The following is a 27,472-nucleotide window of genomic DNA, read 5'->3' as shown; positions in this document are numbered from 1 at the left end:
GCATTTGTTACTTCAAGGCTGGACTATTGTAATTCTTTACTATCAGGAAGTCCACAAACTGTAGTTAAAAGCCTTCAGCTGATCCAAAATGCTGCAGCCAGAGCTCTGATGAAAATGAAAAAGAGAGATCATATCTCTCCTATCCTGGCTTCTCTTCATTGGCTTCCTGTTAAATCCAGAATAGAATTTAAAATCCTCCTTCTCACATATAAAGCCTTAAATGGCTCCATCTGATATCAGAGATCTGATTGTTCCTTATGTTCCTAACAGAGCACTTCGCTCTCAATCTGCAGGTTTACTAGTGGTTCCTAGAATTTATCTTCTCCTGGTTTTAATGAGCTTCTTTAACTGAAAGTATTATTATAGACAAAAACATCTGTAAAGAAATTAAAAGTGATGCACTTTATCAAAGAGGTCGAATGTGATGATTAGAACCTCTGGTAAAAAGGATGGAATCAGCACCTCAGTTCATTTAGTAGATAAAGAGCAGATCACAGAAAGAAAACTAAAGTCATTTCAAATGTCTGCCTTTAAGAAACACTAAAAGAAACCAAGAAATAAAATATGTTAGTTAAACATTCTAATGAAACTGAATGAACGTCCTCTGAGGCGCCTGTCATGCTGAGAATTCCCTCCCTCTGGAACACTGATGACAAAAAGGATTAAATATGAATGAAATGGACACTTTTAAACATATTCTTTAATGTTTTCATATTTCTTATGCATGGATGCTCTAATGTTGACAGTTTGCACTAAAACTGAGAGTTTTGATGGACAGAAAAATTCAAATGAAAATGATTTTTCTTGTACGGAGACACGATGAGCTGCAGGCTGATGAATAAATTCTCTGCTCAGTGGAGGATTTGCTCTCAACACCATTTTAGATCTTTGCTGACAGACATGAGGATGTTAGGGACTCAGGACACGCACCGCCTCACTGGTCCTCACTGCGGAGGATGAGGAGAGCCCCCCTGCCCCCCCACCTTCTCCAGAAGCACCATAGAGAGCGTCCTGCCCCCCCCCATCCTCCCCACCTCCTCCAGAAGCACCATAGAGAGCCCACCTGCCCCCCCCCCATAGAGAGCGTTCTGAGCAGCTGTCTCACTGTGTGGTGTGGAGGCTGCAGCGCCTCAGACTGGAAGAAGGTGAGAACAGCAGAGAGGATCATGGGGGCTCCTCTTCCCTCCATTAAAGACATTTCATCCCAGCGCTGCGTGTCCCGAGCCCGTGACATCATCAATGACCCCTCACCCCCCCACCATGCTGCCCTCTGGGAAGAGGCTTCCCAGCATTCAATGCAGGACCAGCAGGTTCTGCAGCAGCTTCTTCCCCACCGCAATCACACTGATCAATGTGCTGCCGTCCTTGTTAGTTTTTAGAGAGTTTTAATAAACTCTCTCTATCCTGATAACAAAGCCTCCAATAATATTCACCTGTAATTGATTTAAACGCTGGTTAATTGGTTTTCCTGTTATCACTCCTTTCACAGTTTTATTCTCTCCAATGACTTTTATCTCCATCATTTCTTTTCCCTCAGTGTCCAAAATCCAAAGCTTTGATTTTTTTTGCTCCTAATTTTTCCAAATTACCAGAAAGTTTCCATCTATCAACTCCTTCATTGATTCTTCTTCCCCAATGTTCTTATTTATTTATCTGGAAATCAAAATGGGGCTGAAATGAATCTAAATATTATTTTTATTTCTTTTCTATCAACCTTCCTGCTAACATCTCTGAGCTGCTTTCTGACTATTCCACTTTATTTCCTTCATTCTCCAACCACCTCTCTCCCGTTTTCCCTCCTCTATCTCTCTTTCCCATTTCAAACTGTTGTCCAGCCTTCCTCATCTTCCTCATCCTCATCATCCTCATCATCCTCCTCATCCTCCTCATCCTCTGACCTGCCAGGTCTTCCATCCACCAACCCATCAGGTCATAAACCAGCAGCAGGTGTTTCTCAGCTCCTCTATCATTTTAACCAGGTGATGAACAACGGGAAGCAATGAGGGACATATTTAACAGGGAATATTAAATCAGACAGAAACTCAGCAAATACGGAAAACTTGGAATAAAAAAAATAAACACTAAAATAACTAAATTATAGACTTTAAAGCTCTGGAATACAAAGACTTCATTTCTATTTTAAAGTAACAGTTTATCGGTCGTCTTCCTGTCCAGGCCAGCAGGTGGCGGCAGAGCAGCAGTTTGCTGTTAGACCGAAGAAGAAGCAGAGGAAGGGACACCATGGCCGCTGCGGTGGGACGAGTGGCCCTCAGGTGGCCCCTGGCTGTCGGAAGGGCCCGCTGCCTCACGGCCTCCTGCCGACGGATGAGCTCCGAACCCAGAGAGGAGCTGAAGGTCCGCAACCTGGATGGAGAAGATTCTGGTAGGTGGAGGAGATTCTGCTGGGTGGAGGAGGTTCTGCTGGGTGGAGGAGGCTCTGCTGGGTGGAGGAGGCTCTGCTGGGTGGAGGAGGTTCTGCTGGGTGGAGGAGGTTCTGCTGGGTGGAGGAGGCTCTGCTGGGTGGAGGAGGCTCTGCTGGGTGGAGGAGGTTCTGCTGGGTGGAGGAGGTTATGCTGGGTGGAGGAGGCTCTGCTGGGTGGAGGAGGTTCTACTGGGTGGAGGAGGCTCTGCTGGGTGGAGGAGGCTCTGCTGGGTGGAGGAGATTCTGCTGGGTGGAGGAGGTTCTGCTGGGTGGAGGAGATTCTGCTGGGTGGAGGAGGTTCTGCTGGGTGGAGGAGATTCTGCTGGGTGGAGGAGGTTCTGCTGGGTGGAGGAGGCTCTGCTGGGTGGAGGAGGCTCTGCTGGGTGGAGGAGGTTCTACTGGGTGGAGGAGGCTCTGCTGGGTGGAGGAGGTTCTGCTGGGTGGAGGAGGCTCTGCTGGGTGGAGGAGGTTCTGCTGGGTGGAGGAGGTTCTGCTGGGTGGAGGAGGCTCTGCTGGGTGGAGGAGGCTCTGCTGGGTGGAGGAGGTTCTACTGGGTGGAGGAGGCTCTGCTGGGTGGAGGAGGTTCTGCTGGGTGGAGGAGGTTCTGCTGGGTGGAGGAGGCTCTGCTGGGTGGAGGAGGTTCTGCTGGGTGGAGGAGGTTATGCTGGGTGGAGGAGGCTCTGCTGGGTGGAGGAGGTTCTACTGGGTGGAGGAGGCTCTGCTGGGTGGAGGAGGCTCTGCTGGGTGGAGGAGGCTCTGCTGGGTGGAGGAGGTTCTGCTGGGTGGAGGAGGTTCTGCTGGGTGGAGGAGGTTCTGCTGGGTGGAGGAGGCTCTGCTGGGTGGAGGAGGTTCTGGTAGGTGGAGGAGATTCTGCTGGGTGGAGGAGGCTCTGCTGGGTGGAGGAGGTTCTGGTAGGTGGAGGAGGTTCTGCTGGGTGGAGGAGGCTCTGCTGGGTGGAGGAGGCTCTGCTGGGTGGAGGAGATTCTGCTGGGTGGAGGAGGTTCTGCTGGGTGGAGGAGGCTCTGCTGGGTGGAGGAGGCTCTGCTGGGTGGAGGAGGTTCTGCTGGGTGGAGGAGGCTCTGCTGGGTGGAGGAGGTTCTGCTGGGTGGAGGAGGCTCTGCTGGGTGGAGGAGGTTCTGCTGGGTGGAGGAGATTCTGCTGGGTGGAGGAGGCTCTGCTGGGTGGAGGAGGCTCTGCTGGGTGGAGGAGGTTCTGCTGGGTGGAGGAGGTTCTGCTGGGTGGAGGAGGCTCTGCTGGGTGGAGGAGGCTCTGCTGGGTGGAGGAGGTTCTGCTGGGTGGAGGAGGTTATGCTGGGTGGAGGAGGCTCTGCTGGGTGGAGGAGGTTCTGCTGGGTGGAGGAGGCTCTGCTGGGTGGAGGAGGCTCTGCTGGGTGGAGGAGATTCTGCTGGGTGGAGGAGGTTCTGCTGGGTGGAGGAGATTCTGCTGGGTGGAGGAGGTTCTGCTGGGTGGAGGAGGTTCTGCTGGGTGGAGGAGGTTCTGCTGGGTGGAGGAGGTTCTGCTGGGTGGAGGAGGTTCTGCTGGGTGGAGGAGGCTCTGCTGGGTGGAGGAGGCTCTGCTGGGTGGAGGAGGCTCTGCTGGGTGGAGGAGGTTCTGCTGGGTGGAGGAGGCTCTGCTGGGTGGAGGAGGTTCTGCTGGGTGGAGGAGGCTCTGCTGGGTGGAGGAGGCTCTGCTGGGTGGAGGAGGCTCTGCTGGGTGGAGGAGGTTCTACTGGGTGGAGGAGGCTCTGCTGGGTGGAGGAGGTTCTGCTGGGTGGAGGAGGTTCTGCTGGGTGGAGGAGGCTCTGCTGGGTGGAGGAGGTTCTGCTGGGTGGAGGAGGTTATGCTGGGTGGAGGAGGCTCTGCTGGGTGGAGGAGGTTCTACTGGGTGGAGGAGGCTCTGCTGGGTGGAGGAGGCTCTGCTGGGTGGAGGAGGTTCTGCTGGGTGGAGGAGGTTCTGCTGGGTGGAGGAGGCTCTGCTGGGTGGAGGAGGTTCTGCTGGGTGGAGGAGGCTCTGCTGGGTGGAGGAGGTTCTGGTAGGTGGAGGAGATTCTGCTGGGTGGAGGAGGCTCTGCTGGGTGGAGGAGGTTCTGGTAGGTGGAGGAGGTTCTGCTGGGTGGAGGAGGCTCTGCTGGGTGGAGAAGGTTCTACTGGGTGGAGGAGGTTCTGCTGGGTGGAGGAGGTTCTGCTGGGTGGAGAAGATTTTGGTAGGTGGAGGAGGTTCTGCTGGGTGGAGGAGATTCTGCTGGGTGGAGGAGGTTCTGCTGGGTGGAGGAGGTTCTGCTGGGTGGAGGAGGTTCTACTGGGTGGAGGAGGCTCTGCTGGGTGGAGGAGGTTCTGCTGGGTGGAGGAGGTTATGCTGGGTAGAGGAGGCTCTGCTGGGTGGAGGAGGTTCTACTGGGTGGAGGAGGCTCTGCTGGGTGGAGGAGGCTCTGCTGGGTGGAGGAGGTTCTGCTGGGTGGAGGAGGTTCTGCTGGGTGGAGGAGGCTCTGCTGGGTGGAGGAGGTTCTGCTGGGTGGAGGAGGTTATGCTGGGTGGAGGAGGCTCTGCTGGGTGGAGGAGGTTCTACTGGGTGGAGGAGGCTCTGCTGGGTGGAGGAGGCTCTGCTGGGTGGAGGAGGCTCTGCTGGGTGGAGGAGGCTCTGCTGGGTGGAGGAGGTTCTGGTAGGTGGAGGAGGTTCTGCTAGGTGGAGGAGGCTCTGCTGGGTGGAGAAGGTTCTACTGGGTGGAGGAGGTTCTGCTGGGTGGAGGAGGTTCTGCTGGGTGGAGAAGATTCTGGTAGGTGGAGGAGGTTCTGCTGGGTGGAGGAGGTTCTGCTGGGTGGAGGAGATTCTGCTGGGTGGAGGAGGTTCTGCTGGCTGGAGGAAGTTCTGCTGGGTGGAGGAGGTTCTGCTGGGTGGAGGAGGCTCTGCTGGGTGGAGGAGGTTCTGCTGGGTGGAGAAGGTTCTACTGGGTGGAGGAGGTTCTGCTGGGTGGAGGAGGTTCTGCTGGGTGGAGAAGATTCTGGTAGGTGGAGGAGGTTCTGCTGGGTGGAGGAGATTCTGCTGGGTGGAGGAGGTTCTGCTGGGTGGAGAAGGTTCTACTGGGTGGAGGAGGTTCTGCTGGGTGGAGGAGGTTCTGCTGGGTGGAGGAGATTCTGCTGGGTGGAGGAGGTTCTGCTGGGTGGAGGAGATTCTGCTGGGTGGAGGAGGTTCTGCTGGGTGGAGGAGGTTCTGCTGGGTGGAGGAGGCTCTGCTGGGTGGAGGAGGTTCTGGTAGGTGGAGGAGGTTCTGGTAGGTGGAGGAGGTTCTTCTGGGTGGAGGAGGCTCTGCTGGGTGGAGGAGGCTCTGCTGGGTGGAGGAGGTTCTGGTAGGTGGAGGAGGTTCTGGTAGGTGGAGGAGGCTCTGCTGGGTGGAGGAGGTTCTGCTGGGTGGAGGAGGTTCTGGTAGGTGGAGGAGGTTCTGGTAGGTGGAGGAGGTTCTTCTGGGTGGAGGAGGTTCTTCTGGGTGGAGGAGGTTCTGGTAGGTGGAGGAGGCTCTGCTGGGTGGAGGAGGTCCCACTGCAGGTCCTGGTCCTACTGCAGGTCCTGACTCTGCTGCAGGTCGTGGTCCCACTGCAGGTCCTGGTCCTACTGCAGGTCCTGGTCCTGCTTCAGGTCCTGGTCCTACTGAAGGTCCTGGTCCCGCTTCAGGTCCTGGTCCTACTGCAGGTCCTGGTCCCGCTTCAGGTCCTGGTCCTTCTGCAGGTCCTGGTCCTACTGCAGGTCCTGGTCCCGCTTCAGGTCCTGGTCCTACTGCAGGTCCTGGTCCCGCTTCAGGTCCTGGTCCCACTGCAGTTCCTGTTCCCACTGCAGGTCCTGGTCCTACTGCAGGTCCTGGTCCCGCTTCAGGTCCTGGTCCCACTGCAGTTCCTGTTCCCACTGCAGGTCCTGGTCCTACTGCAGGTCCTGGTCCCACTGCAGGTCCTGGTCCTACTGCAGGTCCTGACTCTGCTGCAGGTCTTGGTCCCGCTGCAGGTCCTGGCTCTGCTACAGGTCTTGGTCCCGCTGCAGGTCCTGGTCCTACTGCAGGTCCTGGTCCCGCTTCAGGTCCTGGTCCTTCTGTAGGTCCTGGTCCCGCTTCAGGTCCTGGTCCTTCTGCAGGTCCTGGTCCCGCTTCAGGTCCTGGTCCTTCTGCAGGTCCTCATCCCGCTGCAGGTCGTGGTCCCGCTTCAGGTCGTGGTCCCGCTTCAGGTCCTGGTTCTGCTGCAGGTCCTCGTCCCGCTGCAAGTCATGGTCCCGCTGCAGGTCGTGGTTCTGCTGCAGGTCCTGGTCCTGCTGCAGGTCCTAAACCTGTTTTTTCTTGCAAGTCCTGACTCTGCTGCAGGTCATCGTCCCGCTGCAGGTCGTGGTCCCGCTGCAGGTCCTGGTCCCGCTGCAGGTCCTAAACCTGGTTTTTCTTGCAAGTCCTGACTCTGCTGCAGGTCGTGGTCCTGCTGGAGGTCCTGGTTCCTCTGCAGGTCCTGGTCCCGCTGCAGGTCCTGGTCCCGCTGCAGGTCCTGGTCCCGCTGCAGGTCTTGGTCCCGCTGCAGGTCTTGGTCCCGCTGCAGGTCCTGACTCTGCTTCAGGTCGTGGTCCCGCTGCAGGTCCTGGTTCTGCTGCAGGTCGTGGTCCCGCTGCAGGTCCTGGTTCTGCTGCAGGTCCTGACGCTGCTGCAGGTCTTGGTCCCGCTGCAGGTCCTGGTCCTGCTGCAGGTCCTAAACCTGGTTTTTCTTGCAAGTCCTGACTCTCCTGCAGTTCCTGGTCCCGCTGCAGGTCCTGACTCTGCTGCAGATCTTGGTCCCGCTGCAGGTCCTGACTCTGCTGCAGGTCGTGGTCCCGCTGCAGGTCTTGGTCCCGCTGCAGGTCCTGACTCTGCTTCAGGTCGTGGTCCCGCTGCAGGTCCTGGTTCTGCTGCAGGTCGTGGTCCCGCTGCAGGTCCTGGTTCTGCTGCAGGTCCTGACTCTGCTGCAGGTCCTGGTCCCGCTGCAGGTCCTGGTCCCGCTGCAGGTCCTGGTTCTGCTGCAGGTCCTGGTCCCGCTGCAGGTCCTGGTCCCGCTGCAGGTCCTAAACCTGGTTTTTCTTGCAAGTCCTGACTCTGCTGCAGGTTGTGGTCCTGCTGGAGGTCCTGGTTCCTCTGCAGGTTCTGGTCCCACTGCAAGTCCTGGTCCCACTGCAGGTCCTGGTCCCACTGCAGGTCCTGACTCTGCTGCAGGTCTTGGTCCCGCTGCAGGTCCTGGTCCCACTGCAGGTCCTGACTCTGCTGCAGGTCTTGGTCCCACTGCAGGTCCTGACTCTGCTGCAGGTCTTGGTCCCGCTGCAGGTCCTGACTCTGCTGCAGGTCGTGGTCCCGCTGCAGGTCCTGGTTCTGCTGCAGGTCCTGGTTCTGCTGCAGTCCTGGTTCTGCTGCAGGTCCTGACTCTGCTGCAGGTCTTGGTCCCGCTGCAGGTCCTGACTCTGCTACAGGTCGTGGTCCCGCTGCAGGTCCTGGTTCTGCTGCAGGTCCTGGTTCTGCTGCAGGTCCTGACTCTGCTGCAGGTCCTGGTCCCGCTGCAGGTCGTGGTTCTGCTGCAGGGCCACTGGTGCCGTAAAAAAAAGGAACCAGCCAGGTAGTTCCTGTGGCTCGGTTCCAGCCACAGAAGGTTCTTGGTGACCCGTAGCCTCTGGATCCTCTGGCTGCTGGTAGCGGCGTCCATACCGGGTCCAGGGCTACGGGTCGGGTCGCGGTCTTTATTAGAACCACAACTGGCCCGCTCAGTGATTGTTGTCTTCATGTTTTTCAGGAATCGTGGTGGTTGGGATAAATCGACCAAAGGCCAAAAACTCCATCAGCAGGAACCTGGTCCATCTGGTTGGTATTCTCAGACTGCTCCTTAACGACCTTTAACGACGGTTACTATGGAAACCTCTTGTCAGGATTCAGACCTTCACTGATGCAGCTGCGACCCAAAGTCTGCTGGGTATCATTCACCAGCTGTGTGAACAATGACAGGAGATCAGCCTGTCCTTCACACCAGAAGCACCTCTAGGGAGGATTCTCAGAGCGCGCCTAGATGTCCTTTCTATCCAGAAAGCTCTCCTTCTCAGCGCTACCGTTTCGCCTCCTAATCCATCCCAGACATCCAGACCTGATCCGTCCTGAACAGGTCCTACCTCAACATGAGGAGGAACCCATGGGACGATGAACAGGTCCTACCTCATCATGAGGAGGAACCCATGGGACGATGAACAGGTCCTACCTCAACATGAGGAGGAACCCATGGGACGATGAACAGGTCCTACCTCATCATGAGGAGGAACCCATGAGACGATGAACAGGTCCTACCTCAACATGAGGAGGAATCCATGAGACGATGAACAGGTCCTACCTCATCATGAGGAGGAACCCATGAGACGATGAACAGGTCCTACCTCATCATGAGGAGGAACCCATGAGACGATGAACAGGTCCTACCTCATCATGAGGAGGAACCCATGAGACGATGAACAGGTCCTACCTCAACATGAGGAGGAATCCATGAGACGATGAACAGGTCCTACCTCAACATGAGGAGGAACCCATGGGACGATGAACAGGTCCTACTTCAACATGAGGAGGAACCCATGAGACGATGAACAGGTCCTACCTCAACATGAGGAGGAACCCATGGGACGATGAACAGGTCCTACCTCAACATGAGGAGGAACCCATGGGACGATGAACAGGTCCTACCTCAACATGAGGAGGAACCCATGGGACGATGAACAGGTCCTACCTCAACATGAGGAGGAATCCATGAGACGATGAACAGGTCCTACCTCATCATGAGGAGGAACCCATGAGACGATGAACAGGTCCTACCTCAACATGAGGAGGAACCCATGAGACGATGAACAGGTCCTACCTCAACATGAGGAGGAACCCATGGGACGATGAACAGGTCCTACCTCAACATGAGGAGGAACCCATGGGACGATGAACAGGTCCTACCTCATCATGAGGAGGAACCCATGAGACGATGAACAGGTCCTACCTCATCATGAGGAGGAACCCATGAGACGATGAACAGGTCCTACCTCAACATGAGGAGGAACCCATGGGACGATGAACAGGTCCTACCTCAACATGAGGAGGAACCCATGGGACGATGAACAGGTCCTACCTCATCATGAGGAGGAACCCATGGGACGATGAACAGGTCCTACCTCATCATGAGGAGGAACCCATGAGACGATGAACAGGTCCTACCTCAACATGAGGAGGAACCCATGAGACGATGAACAGGTCCTACCTCATCATGAGGAGGAACCCATGAGACGATGAACAGGTCCTACCTCAACATGAGGAGGAACCCATGAGACGATGAACAGGTCCTACCTCATCATGAGGAGGAACCCATGGGACGATGAACAGGTCCTACCTCATCATGAGGAGGAACCCATGGGACGATGAACAGGTCCTACCTCAACACGAGGAGGAACCCATGAGACGATGAACAGGTCCTACCTCAACATGAGGAGGAACCCATGAGACGATGAACAGGTCCTACCTCAACATGAGGAGGAACCCATGGGACGATGAACAGGTCCTACTTCAACATGAGGAGGAACCCATGAGACGATGAACAGGTCCTACCTCAACATGAGGAGGAACCCATGGGACGATGAACAGGTCCTACCTCAACACGAGGAGGAACCCATGAGACGATGAACAGGTCCTACCTCAACATGAGGAGGAACCCATGAGACGATGAACAGGTCCTACCTCAACATGAGGAGGAACCCATGGGACGATGAACAGGTCCTACTTCAACATGAGGAGGAACCCATGAGACGATGAACAGGGCCTACCTCAACATGAGGAGGAACCCATGGGACGATGAACAGGTCCTACCTCAACATGAGGAGGAACCCATCGGACGATGAACAGGTCCTACCTCAACATGAGGAGGGACCCATGGGACGATGAACAGGTCCTAACTCATCATGAGGAGGAACCCATGGGACGATGAACAGGTCCTACCTCATCATGAGGAGGAACCCATGAGACGATGAACAGGTCCTACCTCAACATGAGGAGGAACCCATGAGACGATGAACAGGTCCTACCTCATCATGAGGAGGAATCCATGAGACGATGAACAGGTCCTACCTCATCACGAGGAGGAACCCATGGGACGATGAACAGGTCCTACCTCATCATGAGGAGGAACCCATGGGACGATGTACAGGTCCTAACTCAACATGAGGAGGAACCCATGGGACGATGAACAGGTCCTACCTCAACATGAGGAGGAACCCATGAGACGATGAACAGGTCCTACCTCAACATGAGGAGGAACCCATGGGACGATGAACAGGTCCTACCTCAACATGAGGAGGAACCCATGAGACGATGAACAGGTCCTACCTCAACATGAGAAAGAATCCATGAGACGTTGAACAGGTCCTACCTCAACATGAGGAGGAACCCATGGGACGATGAACAGGTCCTACTTCAACATGAGGAGAAAGTCATGAGACGATGAACAGGTCCTACCTCAACATGAGGAGGAACCCATGGGACGATGAACAGGTCCTACCTCAACATGAGGAGGAACCCATGGGACGATGAACAGGTCCTACCTCAACATGAGGAGGAACCCATGGGACGATGAACAGGTCCTACCTCAACATGAGGAGGAATCCATGAGACGATGAACAGGTCCTACCTCATCATGAGGAGGAACCCATGAGACGATGAACAGGTCCTACCTCAACATGAGGAGGAACCCATGGGACGATGAACAGGTCCTACCTCAACATGAGGAGGAACCCATGGGACGATGAACAGGTCCTACCTCAACATGAGGAGGAACCCATGGGACGATGAACAGGTCCTACCTCAACATGAGGAGGAACCCATGGGACGATGAACAGGTCCTACCTCAACATGAGGAGGAACCCATGGGACGATGAACAGGTCCTACCTCAACATGAGGAGGAACCCATGGGACGATGAACAGGTCCTAACTCATCATGAGGAGGAACCCATGAGACGATGAACAGGTCCTACCTCATCATGAGGAGGAACCCATGAGACGATGAACAGGTCCTACCTCAACATGAGGAGGAACCCATGGGACGATGAACAGGTCCTACCTCAACATGAGGAGGAACCCATGGGACGATGAACAGGTCCTACCTCAACATGAGGAGGAACCCATGGGACGATGAACAGGTCCTACCTCAACATGAGGAGGAATCCATGAGACGATGAACAGGTCCTACCTCAACACGAGGAGGAACCCATGAGACGATGAACAGGTCCTACCTCAACATGAGGAGGAACCCATGAGACGATGAACAGGTCCTACTTCAACATGAGGAGGAAGTCATGAGACGATGAACAGGTCCTACCTCAACATGAGGAGGAACCCATGGGACGATGAACAGGTCCTACCTCAACATGTGGAGGAACCCATGGGACGATGAACAGGTCCTACCTCAACATGAGGAGGAACCCATGGAACGATGAACAGGTCCTACCTCAACATGAGGAAGAATCCATGAGACGATGAACAGGTCCTACCTCAACATGAGGAGGAACCCATGGGACGATGAACAGGTCCTACTTCAACATGAGGAGGAAGTCATGAGACGATGAACAGGTCCTACCTCAACATGAGGAGGAACCCATGGGACGATGAACAGGTCCTACCTCAACATGAGGAGGAACCCATGGAACGATGAACAGGTCCTACCTCAACATGAGGAGGAACCCATGGGACGATGAACAGGTCCTACCTCAACATGAGGAGGAATCCATGAGACGATGAACAGGTCCTACCTCATCATGAGGAGGAACCCATGAGACGATGAACAGGTCCTACCTCAACATGAGGAGGAACCCATGGGACGATGAACAGGTCCTACCTCAACATGAGGAGGAACCCATGGGACGATGAACAGGTCCTACCTCAACATGAGGAGGAACCCATGGGACGATGAACAGGTCCTACCTCAACATGAGGAGGAACCCATGGGACGATGAACAGGTCCTACCTCAACATGAGGAGGAACCCATGGGACGATGAACAGGTCCTACCTCAACATGAGGAGGAACCCATGGGACGATGAACAGGTCCTAACTCATCATGAGGAGGAACCCATGAGACGATGAACAGGTCCTACCTCATCATGAGGAGGAACCCATGAGACGATGAACAGGTCCTACCTCAACATGAGGAGGAACCCATGGGACGATGAACAGGTCCTACCTCAACATGAGGAGGAACCCATGGGACGATGAACAGGTCCTACCTCAACATGAGGAGGAACCCATGGGACGATGAACAGGTCCTACCTCAACATGAGGAGGAATCCATGAGACGATGAACAGGTCCTACCTCAACACGAGGAGGAACCCATGAGACGATGAACAGGTCCTACCTCAACATGAGGAGGAACCCATGAGACGATGAACAGGTCCTACTTCAACATGAGGAGGAAGTCATGAGACGATGAACAGGTCCTACCTCAACATGAGGAGGAACCCATGGGACGATGAACAGGTCCTACCTCAACATGTGGAGGAACCCATGGGACGATGAACAGGTCCTACCTCAACATGAGGAGGAACCCATGGGACGATGAACAGGTCCTACCTCAACATGAGGAGGAACCCATGGGACGATGAACAGGTCCTACCTCAACATGAGGAGGAACCCATGGGACGATGAACAGGTCCTACCTCAACATGAGGAGGAACCCATGGGACGATGAACAGGTCCTAACTCATCATGAGGAGGAACCCATGAGACGATGAACAGGTCCTACCTCATCATGAGGAGGAACCCATGAGACGATGAACAGGTCCTACCTCAACATGAGGAGGAACCCATGGGACGATGAACAGGTCCTACCTCAACATGAGGAGGAACCCATGGGACGATGAACAGGTCCTACCTCAACATGAGGAGGAACCCATGGGACGATGAACAGGTCCTACCTCAACATGAGGAGGAACCCATGAGACGATGAACAGGTCCTACCTCAACACGAGGAGGAACCCATGAGACGATGAACAGGTCCTACCTCAACATGAGGAGGAACCCATGAGACGATGAACAGGTCCTACCTCAACATGAGGAGGAACCCATGAGACGATGAACAGGTCCTACTTCAACATGAGGAGGAAGTCATGAGACGATGAACAGGTCCTACCTCAACATGAGGAGGAACCCATGGGACGATGAACAGGTCCTACCTCAACATGTGGAGGAACCCATGGGACGATGAACAGGTCCTACCTCAACATGAGGAGGAACCCATGAGACGATGAACAGGTCCTACCTCAACATGAGGAGGAACCCATGGGACGATGAACAGGTCCTACCTCAACATGAGGAGGAACCCATGGGACGATGAACAGGTCCTACCTCAACATGAGGAGGAACCCATGAGACGATGAACAGGTCCTACCTCAACATGAGGAGGAACCCATGGGACGATGAACAGGTCCTAACTCATCATGAGGAGGAACCCATGAGACGATGAACAGGTCCTACCTCATCATGAGGAGGAACCCATGAGACGATGAACAGGTCCTACCTCAACATGAGGAGGAACCCATGAGACGATGAACAGGTCCTACCTCATCATGAGGAGGAATCCATGGGACGATGAACAGGTCCTACCTCATCACGAGGAGGAACCCATGGGACGATGAACAGGTCCTAAGTCAACATGAGGAGGAACCCATGGGACGATGAACAGGTCCTACCTCAACATGAGGAGGAACCCATGAGACGATGAACAGGTCCTACCTCAACATGAGGAGGAACCCATGGGACGATGAACAGGTCCTACCTCATCAGGAGGAGGAACCCATGAGACGATGAACAGGTCCTAACTCATCATGAGGAGGAACCCATGGGACGATGAACAGGTCCTACCTCAACATGAGGAGGAACCCATGGGATGATGAACAGGTCCTACCTCATCATGAGGAGGAACCCATGAGACGATGAACAGGTCCTACCTCATCATGAGGAGGAACCCATGAGACGATGAACAGGTCCTACCTCAACATGAGGAGGAACCCATGGGACGATGAACAGGTCCTACCTCATCATGAGGGGGAACCCATGGGACGATGAACAGGTCCTACCTCATCATGAGGAGGAACCCATGAGACGATGAACAGGTCCTACCTCAACATGAGGAGGAACCCATGAGACGATGAACAGGTCCTACCTCATCATGAGGAGGAACCCATGAGACGATGAACAGGTCCTACCTCATCATGAGGAGGAACCCATGAGACGATGAACAGGTCCTACCTCAACATGAGGAGGAACCCATGAGACGATGAACAGGTCCTACCTCATCATGAGGAGGAACCCATGGGACGATGAACAGGTCCTACCTCATAGAACAATGATTCTAGACTCCATCTTCACATGCTGACTATTGATTGAACCTCAATAGATCAATTGAACCACTACCATTATAGCAGTAAGCTAGTCTACCTATAATGTAACCATGGTTACGGCAGGCTCATTGGATATTTGCTAGTGTGACTGAATACGTTTTCCTGATATCTGAAAAAAACATTTTCTTTCTTTTTAAAATGACCATTTTAAACAAAATGATATTCTTCACATCTAGAATAAACAATCTGGATGCCTAGAAATTAATTTCAGATCTCCATATTCCTATTGTTACTTATTATTGTTATTATAAAGAAATATATTTCAGATATCATAGATAAATATTTAGTCAGGCTTTATATTCAGGGCTGAATATAAAGGCACTTCCTGTTTCTTGTCATCATGGTGACTCGGAGCTAATAATGGCTTTTCATCGTTGTTCCACGCTCCACTCTGAGTGGACCTACTTAGAGTTGGTTGAACTAATTCACAGCAGCTGCCTTAAAACTGAAAACATATTTTGTTAAACCTGCTTTGTGAAACGGGCCTTGGATCAGCGATCCTTCTATCTGATGCCGCGGTGCAGCAAACGGGGCTAAATATCACCATGTTTGTGAGAACTGCCTGCGACTGAGGGGCTAAATGTTGTTGGTGTTTGGCGTGAACACACCTTTGAACCTGAGCGTGGAGCTGTGAGCCGACCAAGCTGGACAATTTTAACCAAAGAACCAAAGAATTCTAATGCAGCAGAAACACACAGGAGGAAACTGTGGACGTTTTAATAGAGTTTACAGAACAATGCTGCACCTTCACTTCCCAATTATTTAATATGGGCTTTAGATCCTCTTTAAGGCACCTGGAGCTGAAATGTTGTTTTTGTTCTTCCAGATGTTTGATGCTATGGAGGACATAAAGAAGAATAACAAAGTTCGGAGCGTTATTTTATGCAGTTTAGTTCCTGGTATCTTCTGTGCAGGTATGAGCCTGAAATCTACAGAGAATAGGATAGAAATACCATTTTAATGTAGTAACCATGGGCCAAATGTCCAGATTAGTCTTTAGAGATGTTCAGAAACTCCAGCAGGGACCTCCTGGTCCATCTGGCAACAAACCTTCTTGTTTCTGTGTTTAGGTGCCGATCTGAAGGAGAGGGCAAAGATGGCTCCCAGTGAGGTGGGACCATTTGTTTCAAGAGCCAGGGCCCTCATCACCGAGCTGGGTAAGGACTTCATGGCATCCCGACTCCATCGCAGGCTGCACCTTTATTTCAGTAACAACAGTCCTCACGTCTGTGCTAGAACTGACCATTGGCTCTGCAACTAGAGAACCAGCGACTAGAGAACCGCTGACTACTGAACCGGTTACTAGTGAACCGCTGACTACTGAACCGGTTACTAGTGAACCGCTGACTACTGAACTGGTTACTAGAGAACCGCTGACTAAATAGGTCCATAGTGAACAGCGTGCACTCTGGATCCCAGAGCAAGACCCTTGGAACACTGCTTCGCATAATGGCCGCCCACTGCTCCCCAAGGGGATGGGTTAAATGCAGAGGGAATTTCCCTTTTGTAAACTCTCAACCGACGACTAGTGAATCTGCTACTAGTGAACCACTGACTAGGATAACCAGCGAATAGTGAACTGGCAGCTAGTGAACCGGTGACCAGTGAACCGATGACTAGTGAACCACCCACTAGTGAACCGGTGACCAGTAACCTGATGACTAGTGAACTACTGACTAGTGAATTATTGATTAGTGAATCTGTGACTAGTAAGGCGTTGAACAGGTGACTAGTGAGTCGTGGCTGCAGCTGGGACTAGTGTGGTGGTGGACGTGGAAGCTGCTCTTCTCCCTCCTCACTAAGATGCTAGCTGATGCTAACAGGCTGAAACCAAAGAGTTCAGGAAAATCGGATTAAAATGAGTTTAAATTGAAAGTTCACAGCAATAAGATTATTTAAGGATTAAAATTGTTATCAGTATATCTTAGGGGTGGAACGGTTCACAAAATCCACGGTTCGGTTCGGTTCACGGTTTCGTGGTCACGGTTTTCGGTTAGGTTCAGTATATGTTGATTGTTACACCGAAATCCCATAAAAATGAATAAAAAAAATAAAATTAAAATAATGAATTATTTTTATTTTTTTATTTTAAATGATCCTCGGAAACCCTGGATCATTTCTGCATGTTTTGCTGCTTTGAATTGAATCATCTGGCGCATGCTCTCTACGATCTCCAAGGAACTCAGAGCGGAGCGGACGAAGCCACAGTGGAGGCTGTAGGCTTTGCTTTGAGCAGCCGGTCTGGAGCGCAGCGGGGCGGAGCGCTGACAGAGTATGTGGGATTTCGGGGTTAGCCTGACATGTTGGTCATGTTGCTGTTAGCATAACCAAAACGTGTTGCACAATGCTTGCACACTGTTGCACTTTTATCCATAGCTTTCTTCCCGCCGTCATCGTAGGTCACTCTAAATGCAAAGTGGTCCCATACAGCAGACCCATAAAGTGCTGCTGGCGCGTCTTCCAACTCCTGCTCTTTCCCACTCGCCATACCCACACAATTCTCAACAACAACTGATTTTTTCTGCTACACCCGGCTACGCTGCTTTTTCTTGTTTACTACTGGTGGTTGGCTTTGGTCGCAGTACCGCCACCTTCTGCTCTGGAGTGTAAACGCTTCGCCTATGAGAAAAAGGAGCAGCGCATGAACCGAACGCAACACACACGAACCGAACCGAGACAGTCGAACCTGATTATTTCAGGAATAATTAAATAAATCTCCCGTATTAAATGGTGCTAGCTGTTTGTTGATCTGTGTCTGTAATTATGGCAGGAACGGTCCTCCGTAAAGGTTGGTTCACTCTGATCGATGCGTCACCACCGCCAGACCATCCCGATCTACGGTGAAATTCGTTGGGCTGGTGCCATTTTCTGGCCCCCATACCTGGCTGTCAGTATCGGCCCATACCATCTGATTGAAATTGGTGTGTTTATATCTGAAGAACTGCAGACTACTTGGATGTAGAATAATCACCATCATGGCTTCATGTCCAGCTGCTGCCTTCCTTTGTGAAGCAGGAAAAAGACTAAAACAGTGAATCCAGTAGAACTTTTTATTGCCGACCTGGAATGGTTGACAATAGAAACGTTTAACTTTCAAAATGGTATCGGTGCCCTATTGGTTGGTACTCGCCGATACCACCATTTTACTGCTGGATCGGGGCCCCGCCCCATACTGGTATCGGTGTAACACTAACGGCGAGCATTATTCACATTAGAACTTTACTCTCCAGACCTGCAGGAGACCAGATCTCCCAGTCGTTTCTTGTCATTCACTGACCTGATGTGTGCGGCGGCGTCGGGACGCTGGTCAGGGTTCGTGTTCACGCTGTCTGTTCTGCTCTCTGCAGGTAATCTCACCGTACCAACGATTGCTGCCATAGATGGAGCTGCTTTAGGGGGGGGGCTGGAAATGGCCCTAGCCTGTGACATCAGAATCGCTTGTACGTTTCTTGCACGCCTCCATGACGTCACATTAAAGTATCAGTATCTGCTGAGTTTGCTGTTTGTGTGAAATAAAGGATCTTCTGTTGGTTTCTGTTCCTCAGCCAGCAGTGCAAAAATGGGGCTCGTTGAGACAAAGCTTGCGATTATTCCAGGAGCAGGTGAGGCTTATCCTATTAAAATGTTTTAGTTTCATCAGTAACTGGTAGTAAAGTTGCTCCTGTGTCTGCTCCTGTAGGGGGAACACAGCGTCTTCCCAGAGCCATCGGCGTGTCTCTAGCCAAGGAGCTGATCTTCACGGGCCGAGTCGTGGATGGAAAGGAGGCGTTCCGCCTGGGGCTGGTCAATCATTCGGTAGAGCAGAACGAGCGTGGAGACGCGGCCTACCTCCATGCTCTCCAGCTGGCTCGTGAGATCAACCCTCAGGTACTGGAGCAGGCAGGAAAACCTGGTTTCAGAAGGAGGGCTGTCACTCAGTGAAAGGTTTGGTTCTGGCTTCTCAGGGACCGATTGCAGTACGGATGGCAAAGCTGGCAATTAACCAGGGAATAGAGGTGAGTTCTGATGGCACATACAAACACTTTACATGGACAGAGAGAAAAATAAAGTCAGAATCTATTGATGATTCATAATGTCTAAAGATTAAATAAAGTCATGATATTACAACCATAAATTAGTGTCACATCTGAGGTCTGCCAGGATGGGATCTCAGGACCAACACTGGCCGCTCATTCTGGATACGAACCCAGGCTTCCTGTTTGCAGCACGGGTGACTGACTACTTGAGCTAGCCAGCTGCTATAGCTAGCCAGCTCCTATGGCTAGCCGGCCGCTATAGCTAGCCATCTACTATAGCTAGCCGGCTGCTATAGGTAGCCAGCCGCTATGACTAGCTAGCCGCTATGGCTAGCCCGCCGCTATAGCTAGCGTCTGGAAAAGTGGGTGGGCCTTTCTGGTTTGAATCCTACCTGAAGGACAAGGACTTCTATGAGTCAGTAGGGAACTTTACATCAGAGACCAGGAAAATCACCTGTGGGGTTCCTCAAGGCTCCATTCTGGGGCCCCTCCTATTTAACATCTACATGCTCCCCTTGGCTCAGATCATAGCAAACAACCAGATCAGTTAGCATCACTATGCAACCTAGCTTTACATCCCAACGTCAGCAGGTGGCTATGAACCAATCAGAACGTTTGTTAGATGCTAAGAACAGATCAATCTGTGGATGAACCATCATTTTCTACAACTGAAAAAAAAACAAACTGAGGTAATAATCTTTGGACCAAAAGAGCGGAGATCCAGAGTTAGACCCCAGCTTCAGCTGCTGCAGCAGAAACCACTGATTATGGCTGAAATGAGTCATCCTTTGATCACCTGAAGAACATCTCCAGGATTAAAGGACTGATGTCCAGAAGGATCTAGAAAAGCTCCTCCGTGCATTTATCTATCCTAGAATTGATCAGTGCAACAGAGTCTTCATAGGATTCTATGGTTGGGCTTCCTGTGAAGTTTAGTCTCTGCAGCCCAATGTTGAACTGTTAGCAGCTACTTTTCATCTGTACTGTTTGGCCAGAGAGAGTGGGCGGAGTCACATCAGGTGGGTGGGACTTTGGGCTGCTGCAGTCAGACAGGCCTGGACTGAGAACTATGAAAGGCTTGTTTTCTATCACTGACTGACGCCTGATTCTCTTCCAGGTGGATTTATCCACAGGTCTGGCCATCGAAGAGGCGTGCTACGCTCAGGTGAGTGCTGCCTCTGTCGCCCGTTCTCCTTCCTGTTACTGATGTCATCATTTTGATCTTAACTGGAATAGTAGCTCCGTCTGCTGAGTGGTGGAAGCCAGGCCGTTCAGTAACGGTGAGGCAATAAAAAACAGCTGGTCTCCCAAAAATGCATCAACGATCCCAGAAACCGATCAGCTGCGTCTCTGACTCAGCAGCTCTGCAGCGTGGAGCAGAGGGACGGTTTCAGTGGGAAGAACGTCAAAATGCTCCGACACAACCAAAGCAAGGTTTAAAGAACAAGCAGAGCGAGGAGGAGACAGCAAGCAACCCCAACTATAAGGATGGACGATTAAAGGACAAGCAGAGGAAGGCAGTGGGTTCCACCGCCACTATTCTGTCAGACCAGCATACCCCGTCAGAACAGCATGCCCAGTCAGACCAGCATACCCAGTCAGACCAGTATACCCAGTCAGACCAGCATACCCCGTCAGAACAGCATACCCAGTCAGACCAGCATACCCAGTCAGAACAGCATACCCAGTCAGACCAGCATACCCAGTCAGACCAGCATACCCAGTCAGACCAGTATACCCCGTCAGAGCAGCATACCCAGTCAGACCAGTATACTCCGTCAGACCAGCATACCCAGTCAGACCAGCATGCCCTGTCAGACCAGTATACCCCGTCAGAACAGCATACCCAGTCAGACCAGCATACCCAGTCAGACCAGCATACCCAGTCAGACCAGTATACCCCGTCAGAGCAGCATACCCAGTCAGACCAGCATACCCAGTCAGACCAGCATACCCAGTCAGACCAGCATACCCAGTCAGACCAGCATGCCCAGTCAGACCAGCATACCCAGTCAGACCAGTATACCCCGTCAGAGCAGCATACCCAGTCAGACCAGTATACTCCGTCAGACCAGCATACCCAGTCAGACCAGCATGCCCTGTCAGACCAGTATACCCCGTCAGAACAGCATACCCAGTCAGACCAGCATACCCAGTCAGACCAGCATACCCAGTCAGACCAGTATACCCCGTCAGAGCAGCATACCCAGTCAGACCAGCATACCCAGTCAGACCAGCATACCCAGTCAGACCAGCATACCCAGTCAGACCAGCATACCCAGTCAGAACAGCATACCCAGTCAGACCAGCATACCCAGTCAGACCAGCATACCCAGTCAGACCAGTATACCCCGTCAGAGCAGCATACCCAGTCAGACCAGTATACTCCGTCAGACCAGCATACCCAGTCAGACCAGCATGCCCTGTCAGACCAGTATACCCCGTCAGAACAGCATACCCAGTCAGACCAGCATACCCAGTCAGACCAGCATACCCAGTCAGACCAGTATACCCCGTCAGAGCAGCATACCCAGTCAGACCAGCATACCCAGTCAGACCAGCATACCCAGTCAGACCAGCATACCCAGTCAGACCAGCATACCCAGTCAGACCAGCATACCCAGTCAGACCAGTATACCCCGTCAGAGCAGCATACCCAGTCAGACCAGTATACTCCGTCAGACCAGCATACCCAGTCAGACCAGCATACCCAGTCAGACCAGTATACTCCGTCAGACCAGCATACCCAGTCAGACCAGTATACTCCGTCAGACCAGCATACCCAGTCAGACCAGCATGCCCCGTCAGACCAGCATACCCAGTCAGACCAGTATACTCCGTCAGACCAGCATACCCAGTCAGACCAGTATACTCCGTCAGACCAGTATACTCCGTCAGACCAGCATACCCAGTCAGACCAGTATACTCCGTCAGACCAGCATACCCAGTCAGACCAGTATACTCCGTCAGACCAGCATACCCAGTCAGACCAGCATGCCCCGTCAGACCAGCATACCCAGTCAGACCAGTATACTCCGTCAGACCAGCATACCCAGTCAGACCAGTATACTCCGTCAGACCAGCATACCCAGTCAGACCAGTATACTCCGTCAGACCAGCATACCCAGTCAGACCAGTATACTCCGTCAGACCAGCATACCCAGTCAGACCAGCATACCCAGTCAGACCAGCATACCCAGTCAGACCAGCATACCCAGTCAGACTAGTATACTCCGTCAGACCAGCATACCCAGTCAGACCAGCATACCCAGTCAGACCAGCATACCCAGTCAGACCAGTATACTCCGTCAGACCAGCATACCCAGTCAGACCAGCATACCCAGTCAGACCAGCATACCCAGTCAGACCAGTATACTCCGTCAGACCAGCATACCCAGTCAGACCAGCATACCCAGTCAGACCAGCATACCCAGTCAGACCAGCATACCCAGTCAGACTAGCATACCCAGTCAGACCAGCATACCCAGTCAGACCAGCATACCCAGTCAGACCAGCATACCCAGTCAGACCAGCATACCCAGTCAGACCAGCATACCCAGTCAGACCAGCATACCCAGTCAGACCAGCATACCCAGTCAGACTAGCATACCCAGTCAGACCAGCATACCCAGTCAGACCAGCATACCCAGTCAGACCAGTATACCCAGTCAGACCAGTATACCCAGTCAGACTAGCATACCCAGTCAGACTAGCATACCCAGTCAGACCAGTATACCCAGTCAGACTAGCATACCCAGTCAGACTAGCATACCCAGTCAGACCAGTATACCCAGTCAGACCAGCATACCCAGTCAGACCAGCATACCCAGTCAGACTAGCATACCCAGTCAGACCAGCATACCCAGTCAGACTAGCATACCCAGTCAGACTAGCATACCCAGTCAGACCAGCATACCCAGTCAGACTAGCATACCCAGTCAGACTAGCATACCCAGTCAGACCAGCATACCCAGTCAGACTAGCATACCCAGTCAGACTAGCATACCCAGTCAGACCAGTATACCCAGTCAGACCAGTATACCCAGTCAGACCAGCATACCCAGTCAGACCAGTATACCCAGTCAGACCAGCATACCCAGTCAGACCAGCATACCCAGTCAGACCAGTATACCCAGTCAGACCAGCATACCCAGTCAGACCAGCATACCCAGTCAGACTAGCATACCCAGTCAGACTAGCATACCCAGTCAGACCAGTATACCCAGTCAGACTAGCATACCCAGTCAGACTAGCATACCCAGTCAGACTAGCATACCCAGTCAGACCAGTATACCCAGTCAGACCAGTATACCCAGTCAGACCAGCATACCCAGTCAGACCAGTATACCCAGTCAGACCAGCATACCCAGTCAGACCAGCATACCCAGTCAGACCAGCATACCCAGTCAGACCAGTATACCCAGTCAGACCAGCATACCCAGTCAGACCAGCATACCCCGTCAGACCAGCATACCCCGTCAGAGCAGCATACCCAGTCAGACCAGCATACCCAGTCAGACCAGCATACCCAGTCAGACCAGCATACCCAGTCAGACCAGCATACCCAGTCAGACCAGTATACCCAGTCAGACTAGCATACCCAGTCAGACCAGTATACCCAGTCAGACTAGCATACCCAGTCAGACCAGCATACCCAGTCAGACCAGCATACCCAGTCAGACCAGCATACCCAGTCAGACCAGCATACCCCGTCAGAGCAGCATACCCAGTCAGACCAGTATACCCAGTCAGACCAGTATACCCAGTCAGACCAGCATACCCAGTCAGACCAGTATACCCAGTCAGACCAGCATACCCAGTCAGACCAGCATACCCAGTCAGACCAGCATACCCAGTCAGACCAGCATACCCCGTCAGACCAGCATACCCCGTCAGAGCAGCATACCCAGTCAGACCAGCATACCCAGTCAGACCAGTATACCCAGTCAGACCAGCATACCCAGTCAGACCAGTATACCCAGTCAGACCAGCATACCCAGTCAGACCAGCATACCCAGTCAGACCAGTATACCCAGTCAGACCAGCATACCCAGTCAGACCAGCATACCCCGTCAGACCAGCATACCCCGTCAGAGCAGCATACCCAGTCAGACCAGCATACCCAGTCAGACCAGTATACCCAGTCAGACCAGCATACCCAGTCAGACCAGCATACCCAGTCAGACCAGCATACCCCGTCAGACCAGCATACCCCGTCAGAGCAGCATACCCAGTCAGACCAGCATACCCAGTCAGACCAGTATACCCAGTCAGACCAGCATACCCAGTCAGACCAGCATACCCAGTCAGACTAGCATACCCAGTCAGACTAGCATACCCAGTCAGACCAGTATACCCAGTCAGACTAGCATACCCAGTCAGACTAGCATACCCAGTCAGACTAGCATACCCAGTCAGACCAGTATACCCAGTCAGACCAGTATACCCAGTCAGACCAGCATACCCAGTCAGACCAGTATACCCAGTCAGACCAGCATACCCAGTCAGACCAGCATACCCAGTCAGACCAGTATACCCAGTCAGACCAGTATACCCAGTCAGACCAGCATACCCAGTCAGACCAGCATACCCCGTCAGACCAGCATACCCCGTCAGAGCAGCATACCCAGTCAGACCAGCATACCCAGTCAGACCAGTATACCCAGTCAGACCAGCATACCCATAGTCAATACCTATTTATCTCTTTAGTTTTGTATGAAATTAACTTTAAACGACCTAAACAGACGTGTATCCCGTTAGTCATGTACAAAAAACCATTTTAATTGTAGCCTGATGAATGAGACATTGGAAGATTGTTGGTGAGAACAACCCGTTGCCTTTCTAACCATGTCTGTGCCTATTGGCCAACGCTCTGACCAATCAGCAACTGACTGTGACGTAGGAAGCAGCAAATCATTTGGCCGCTGGTGGGTGGGGCTAGTTTACTAGGCTGCTAAAAGTGCTTTCTGGTGTTTTTTGACCTTAAATAGTTTTTTTTTGTACATGACTAAAGGGACACGCCCGTTGAGCTAGTTCAGAGTTTATTTTAAGTACAAAACTAAAGGGATAAACACAATTCTGACATCTTGAATAGTGAGTATAGGTATGCAGGTCTGACAGAAGAGCGGTGCTCTGACTGAGACATAGCAGCCGCCGCAGACAGCTCCTTAAAGCAGCAGGGTAAAGATTTTCTGACATAAGGGAAGGAAAAACATCAGGCTCCTCCTCTTCCTTGCTGTTCGGTCAGGATCAACCAATCAGAGGAGGAGGAGGGTCCTCAGTCTGCAGCGTTGATGCTCCATCACACAGCCAGCAGGGTTCTGCCTCTGAGGGGCAGCGGTCTCTTGGTGGATGTTCTGCCCTGGAAGGTTCCTGTTCTGGATGCAAACTGCAGCTTCAGCCGTTGGACTGAGCAGCGTTAGCCTCACAGGAACATGTTTATTAGATCAAACTAGCAGACGCTCACTTTGATGATTCCACATCAGTTTACTCCTAATGACCTGACAGCAGTAAAGAAATGACCGTCAGCAGATTAAAAACATTACAACGTTTTCTGCTGACGAGGCGATCGCAGCTCGGTCAGCAAACGGTTAAACCAGGCTGAGACCAATCACGCTGCTTCTAATGCTCCTGTTTGTTTCTCAAGGTGATACCAACCAAAGACCGCCTGGAAGGTCTGGCTGCTTTCAAGGAGAAGAGGCGTCCTCATTTCAAGGGGGAATGAACCACGTTTGTTCCCTGAACCACAGCTTTGGACCCCGGACCTGTTTGCCTGCAGACGCAGCAGAGCTGGGAGCCTGCGGCGCCTCGCTGACACGTTAGCCGCTTAGCTTCCAGGGACACCTGTGTGCAGCCAACCCCATCATCGCCACATCCAGCGGATTTGGTTGCATGCTGAGGACCTGAGAATACTGACGAGTCCTGACCCTGCCTAGCCCTTCTAGTCCCGAGTCCTGACCCAGCCTAATCATTCTGGTCCCGAGTCCTGACCCAGCCTAACTCTTCTAGTCCCGAGTCCTGACCCAGCCTAACTCTTCTAGTCCAGAGTCCTGACCCAGCCTAACCCTTCTAGTCCCAAGTCCTGACCCAGCCTAGCCCTTCTAGTCCCGACCCAGCCTAATCATTCTGGTCCCGAGTCCTGACCCAGGCTAATCATTCTTGTCCAGACCCAGCCTAACCCTTCTAGTCCCGACCCAGCCTAACCCTTCTAGTCCCGAGTCCAGACCCAGCCTAGCCCTTCTAGTCCAGAGTCCTGACCCAGCCTAGCCCTTCTAGTCCAGAGTCCTGACCCAGCCTAGCCCTTCTAGTCCAGGGTCCTGACCCAGCCTAGCCCTTCTAGTCCAGGGTAATCATTCTGGTCCCGAGTCCTGACCCAGCCTAATCATTCTTGTCCCGACCCAGCCTAATCATTCTGGTCCCGAGTCCTGACCCAGCCTAATCATTCTAGTCCCGAGTCCTGACCCAGCCTAACCCTTCTAGTCCCGACCCAGCCTAATCATTCTGGTCCCGAGTCCTGACCCAGCCTAGCCCTTCTAGTCCCGAGTCCTGACCCAGCCTAACTCTTCTAGTCCAGAGTCCTGACCCAGCCTAATCATTCTGGTCCCAAGTCCTGACCCAGCCTAATCATTCTGGTCCTGAGTCCAGACCCAGCCTAACCCTTCTAGTCCCGACCCTGCCTAACCCTTCTAGTCCCGAGTCCAGACCCAGCCTAGCCCTTCTAGTCCAGAGTCCTGACCCGGCCTAGCCCTTCTAGTCCAGGGTCCTGACCCAGCCTAACCCTTCTGGTCCCGAGTCCTGACCCAGCCTAATCATTCTGGTCCCGAGTCCTGATCCCAGTCCTGACCCAGCCTAGCCCTTCTAGTCCAGAGTCCTGACCCAGCCTAGCCCTTCTAGTCCAGAGTCCTGACCCAGCCTAGCCCTTCTAGTCCAGGGTCCTGACCCAGCCTAGCCCTTCTAGTCCAGGGTAATCATTCTGGTCCCGAGTCCTGACCCAGCCTAATCATTCTTGTCCCGACCCAGCCTAATCATTCTGGTCCCGAGTCCTGACCCAGCCTAATCATTCTAGTCCCGAGTCCTGACCCAGCCTAACCCTTCTAGTCCCGACCCAGCCTAATCATTCTGGTCCCGAGTCCTGACCCAGCCTAGCCCTTCTAGTCCCGAGTCCTGACCCAGCCTAACTCTTCTAGTCCAGAGTCCTGACCCAGCCTAATCATTCTGGTCCCAAGTCCTGACCCAGCCTAATCATTCTGGTCCTGAGTCCAGACCCAGCCTAACCCTTCTAGTCCCGACCCTGCCTAACCCTTCTAGTCCCGAGTCCAGACCCAGCCTAGCCCTTCTAGTCCAGAGTCCTGACCCAGCCTAGCCCTTCTAGTCCCGACCCAGCCTAATCATTCTGGTCCTGAGTCCAGACCCAGCCTAACCCTTCTAGTCCAGACCCAGCCTAACCCTTCTAGTCCCGACCCAGCCTAACCCTTCTAGTCCCGAGTCCAGACCCAGCCTAGCCCTTCTAGTCCAGAGTCCTGACCCGGCCTAGCCCTTCTAGTCCAGAGTCCTGACCCAGTCTAGCCCTTCTAGTCCAGGGTCCTGACCC

General features: G+C 52.8%; 1 protein-coding gene across 1 annotated transcript; it reads left to right on the top strand.

Moving 5' to 3' along the window:
• Positions 1-2,206: 2,206 nt before the first annotated feature.
• On the top strand, positions 2,207-25,990 carry auh (AU RNA binding protein/enoyl-CoA hydratase). The gene is made up of 10 exons (XM_038275968.1): positions 2,207-2,383; positions 8,196-8,263; positions 15,693-15,780; positions 15,937-16,023; positions 18,214-18,306; positions 18,412-18,468; positions 18,546-18,733; positions 18,811-18,861; positions 20,000-20,047; positions 25,529-25,990. Exons 1-10 carry the CDS (start codon positions 2,242-2,244, stop codon positions 25,604-25,606), a joined length of 900 nt encoding a protein of 299 aa, XP_038131896.1. The 5' UTR covers positions 2,207-2,241; the 3' UTR covers positions 25,607-25,990.
• Positions 25,991-27,472: the final 1,482 nt, after the last annotated feature.

Source organism: Cyprinodon tularosa, unplaced genomic scaffold, assembly GCF_016077235.1.
Source record: "Cyprinodon tularosa strain WSP-4 unplaced genomic scaffold, ASM1607723v1 ctg983, whole genome shotgun sequence".
Taxonomy (NCBI): domain Eukaryota; kingdom Metazoa; phylum Chordata; class Actinopteri; order Cyprinodontiformes; family Cyprinodontidae; genus Cyprinodon; species Cyprinodon tularosa.
Note: the sequence above shows the minus strand (reverse complement) of the source record. Positions and strands in the feature narration are given on the sequence as shown.